This window comes from Pinus tabuliformis, chromosome 4_1 (genome assembly GCF_031772625.1).
Source record: "Pinus tabuliformis cultivar Carrire ecotype Pingquan chromosome 4_1, CPIR1, whole genome shotgun sequence".
In the NCBI taxonomy this organism is placed as follows: Eukaryota; Viridiplantae; Streptophyta; class Pinopsida; order Pinales; family Pinaceae; genus Pinus; species Pinus tabuliformis.
In genome coordinates this window covers 182,005,945-182,009,924 of record NC_142303.1, presented here as the reverse complement: position 1 = coordinate 182,009,924, position 3,980 = coordinate 182,005,945, and the positions used below count along the sequence as shown (strand labels likewise).

At 42.2% G+C, this 3,980-nt stretch overlaps 1 protein-coding gene across 1 annotated transcript; it reads right to left on the bottom strand.

Moving 5' to 3' along the window:
- Positions 1–287: 287 nt before the first annotated feature.
- LOC149174810 (uncharacterized) lies at positions 288–3,596 on the bottom strand. Its single transcript, XM_089420969.1, has 2 exons — positions 2,567–3,596; positions 288–2,263 (listed from the first exon to the last, which is right to left on the bottom strand). Exons 1-2 carry the CDS (start codon positions 3,594–3,596, stop codon positions 288–290), a joined length of 3,006 nt encoding a protein of 1,001 aa, XP_089277095.1.
- Positions 3,597–3,980: the final 384 nt, after the last annotated feature.

Below are 3,980 nucleotides of genomic sequence, written 5' to 3'. Positions count from 1 at the left end.
TATGGTCATATATATTACTGTTTGTTCTTCCTCCTTAAACGAGTCTTTGAACACTAGACATATATACATTTTTGCAGTTTTGAGGTCTCCTTCAGAGAAAGAAAACAACCTCTTACAAATCTGTTAACAGTTCTTCAGACGTGCTGATATGTTCAGTAAGAAAAGGAAAATTTACTTGAGTTCTGACATATAAAACTGAAAACAAAATAAAATGTGAAACAGAGAACGGAAAATGAAATGACGGACATATCCATGACCAAAAGGCGAAAAGAGAGAGGATGCCGCTATCACTGAGATTGTTCGAAAGGAGGATCTGTCGAACTGATGGTCTGCCCCTGCCTGTATTCAGTAATTGTCCAGCTTCCCAAAACTTGTTGTACACCAGCCTTAGAAAACCTGTCGGCATCCTCGTTTCTGTCCCTGTATACATGGCATATGATGAAGAAGTTAAAAGATGATTTTAAGCGTTGTATTTCCTCAAGAATAATCTTCAATATTTGATTTTGACATGCAGTATTTCTGTTGACCCAGTTGATGACGTTCAAAGAGTCACCAAAAATTTGGATTGAGAGAATATTTCGATGAAGAAGCCAACATAGAAGAAGGCGTAATGCAGATATCTCAGCAAAGTTATTTGAGCCTGATCCGAGGCCTACAGAGGCTTTAAGGGAATGATCTTGATTAAGGTGAATACACAGTCCAGCCCCTGCCTTGTTGTTCTGGGAGGCCCCGTCAAAAAAGGCCCAAGGAATACCCTCCTGGATATTAACAGGCTTTGAGAAATTTTGAGGAGGTTTGGGATCGGGAACAGGAATGGCAGAGTATATAGCTGCACAGGTTATCACTGTGACTGCGACGGGTGTGTCTTTATCTTGAAACAGGCTCTTATTTCTCGCAATCCACACCCCCCAGAAGTAAATAAGAGGAAGAATTCTCATATTCCCTTCCGGGAAGGTTTTCCACCACCTACTCCAAACCGCTTCCAAAGGTTCATCGCCCAACTTTGCCTTGATGTTGAGCAAACTAGATAGCTCCCCCCAAATCTTTTTTGATTCAGCACATGAGATAAAAAGGTGATTAATATATTCCTCTTCTGTTTTGCACAAAGGGCATCTCCCTGGTCCAACTAGATATCTGGCTCGCAATGTATCCCAGGTTGGAACTTTCCTTTTTAGCATGCACCAGAGGAAAATCTTGGCTTTTGCAGGTCCTTTAAGCTTCCATATAAGTTTCGACCACCAATCTGGATTGCCCCAACCTTTCTTTTGCATAAGGAAATTGTAACCATCCTTAGGGGCATATTCTCCTGTTTCCCCCTGCGCCCATATCAAAAGATCTGATTCATTTTTGAGCCTGACATTAGAACGGTGAAGTTCTTGGATATAAGAACACCATTCGTTCTTCCACCTGATATTTAATCCCAGGTCTTCTGCACTCTTCCAAGCCTGTCCCCATATTGAAGATTGACCAATTTTCTCCACCTGGTTTAAAGTATAAATGCCCTTGTGATCAAGATGCCTGAGTAAGCCTGGGGATAGGGCATAAGCTTCATTACAGCCTACCCAGGGATCCCTTCCAATCCTGCAATGTCTTCCGTCACCTATCTTCCAAGCCAGCCCTTGTTCAATCACAGAGAAGGCTTCCACCGTTGCTTTCCATACAACTGAAACATTCTTTTTCCTCTTTTCCTGGCTTCTGATCCAGTCCTCCAGAGGGACAGGGTCTATGTATTTTCTTCTGACCACTCTGGTCCAAAGATTCTCCGTCGAAATAAGTCTCCAACCAGATTTGGCTGCCAGAGAAAGGCTAAACTCAGGGAGCCTTTTTATTCCCCATCCTCCCCATTCTTTGGGTTTTTCCAGCTTGTCCCAAGCTACCCAGGGGAGAACAAAACTTTCTTTAGCCCCTGCCCATAAGAATTTGCTACAGATCCTCCTGATTTTTTCCATCACACCTTTCGGAACCCAAGTTAAGGCTGCCCAGTAGACAGGGATGGCTAGTAGTACTGATTTAATAAGAGTTAATCCGCCTGCTCTGGACAACCATTTGTGACTCCAGTGAGAAATTCTAGCTTCAATCTTAGCAATGAGCCAGTTCCAGTCCTCTATCTTGTATGCTGATGGTTTTAACCAAAAGCCCAGATATTTAAAAGGGGATTCCAGCTGTTGATGATGGAAGGGGAAAAGATTTTGCATCAAGGATCTTTCCCTTCTTTCAATGTTTGCCATAGATACCTGGGATTTCCTATGATTAATCTGCATGCCTGTAGCTTTTAGAAACAGATCAATTATGCTTTTAAGCTCCTTAATTTCATTGATAGATCCATTAGTGAAAAGCAATATATCATCGACAAAAAGGAGGTGGGTAATGAAAAGATTAATTGCTACCTCAATACCTTTTACCTTCTCCTCTCTTCTGGCTTTATGAATCAACCTGCTTAAGCCCTCTGCCACTAGAAGAAAAAGAAGAGGAGATAAGGGGCATCCTTGCCTTAATCCTCTTTGGCTTTTGAAAAAAGGGGAGGCAGCTCCATTAATAAGGATCGCAAAGCTGACGTTGGAGATACAGCCCATTATCCAACTGATGAAAGAATAGTTGAAGCCCAAGTGAGTTAGCAGCATCCGAAGATAAATCCAGTTTATTCGGTCATAGGCTTTAGATAGATCAATTTTGAAAACCACCCCTTTCTTTTTCTGCTGCCTGACACTGTGAATGACTTCCTGGGCTACTCCTATGGCCTCATGGATTTGTCTCCCATCCAAAAACCCGAATTGTTCCATTGAGATATTCCTTGACAGAATGGGAAAAATTCTTATAGCTATCACCTTTGCAATAATTTTGTATATGCAGTTGCATAAGGATATCGGCCTGAAGTCTTCAAAGGTCTCCGGATCATCCTTTTTAGGAATGAGAGCTATGAATGTTGAATTGAAGGGCCTGTAAACTTCTCCTTTCTGTCTTGATTCTTCAACTACATCAGTTATTTCAGAACCTATTAGATCAAAGAAGAAGAGGAAGAGTTCAATAGTCCATCCGTCCGGTCCAGGGCTTTTTTCTTTAGCCATGAGTTTCATAGCTGCTTCAACTTCATCCTTGGTAACAGGGGCTGATAAATCCTCTGCTTCATCCTCTTCGACAAATCTTGGAAAACATTGAGCAGTTCTAATAACCTCAGCTATTGTGGCTTCTCCCGAATCTGAGAAAAGACTCTGGAAGTGTCTTTGTCCAAGACCAGAGAGGCCTGAGAAAGTATTTACCTCCCTGCCTTCTTCATCTTTTAGGCTCCAGATGGTGTTAACAGATTTTCTCCCTTTTGCAAAGTTATGAAAAAAGCTGGTATTCTCATCACCTGCTTTCAACCATATAGCCCTGCTCTTGAGCCTCCATTCTTCCTCCTTATCCAAAAGAATTTTGTTGTGAAGCTTCTCCAATTGGAGGATTTTATCCTTGGAGGCCTGCGATATATAACCGTCCTCCTCGGTGCTTTCCAGAATTTTCAACTCCTCCCTGATTCTGTTTAATTCTTCATTCTGTTTGGACTTCCTATCCTTTGCCCAGGAAATAGTTGCCTTCTTCAGTCTCTTGAGATTCTCCATGAATAAGAAACTTTTGTCCTCCCTTGCATCCCTGTCCGGATGAATCCATGTTTCCACAAAAAGATTTTTAAAGGAGGGATCTTGAAGCCAGGAAGAGTTAAATTTAAAGGGGGAAGGAGGCTTAGGGGGAGGGCAGGAGATGTCAAGGAAAATAGGGAAATGATCAGAGTTGCCAATTTCCTCCACCCATTGCTTGAAAATAGGAGCCTTTGAGATTAAACCTTCAGAGAGGAGGAACCGGTCCAATCTTTTTACAATACGGTCCTCCCCAGTCCTTCTATTCCTCCAAGTAGGTTTCAATTTAGAAGGGGAAGGGTCTATGAGATTGTTATCCAAGAGAAGACTGAGGAAGAAATCCGACAGGGGGTCTTCCCTTGCTGAAGG

Excerpts from the sequence above, each read along its gene's own strand:
- LOC149174810 (XM_089420969.1), bottom strand. The coding sequence starts at position 3,596 with ATGGAGAATCTCAAGAGACTGAAGAAGGCAACTATTTCCTGGGCAAAG. Across the intron at positions 2,264-2,566 it reads CATCAGTTGGATAATGGGCT|GCATGCAGATTAATCATAGG; the intron begins GTATCTCCAACG and ends TAAAAGCTACAG.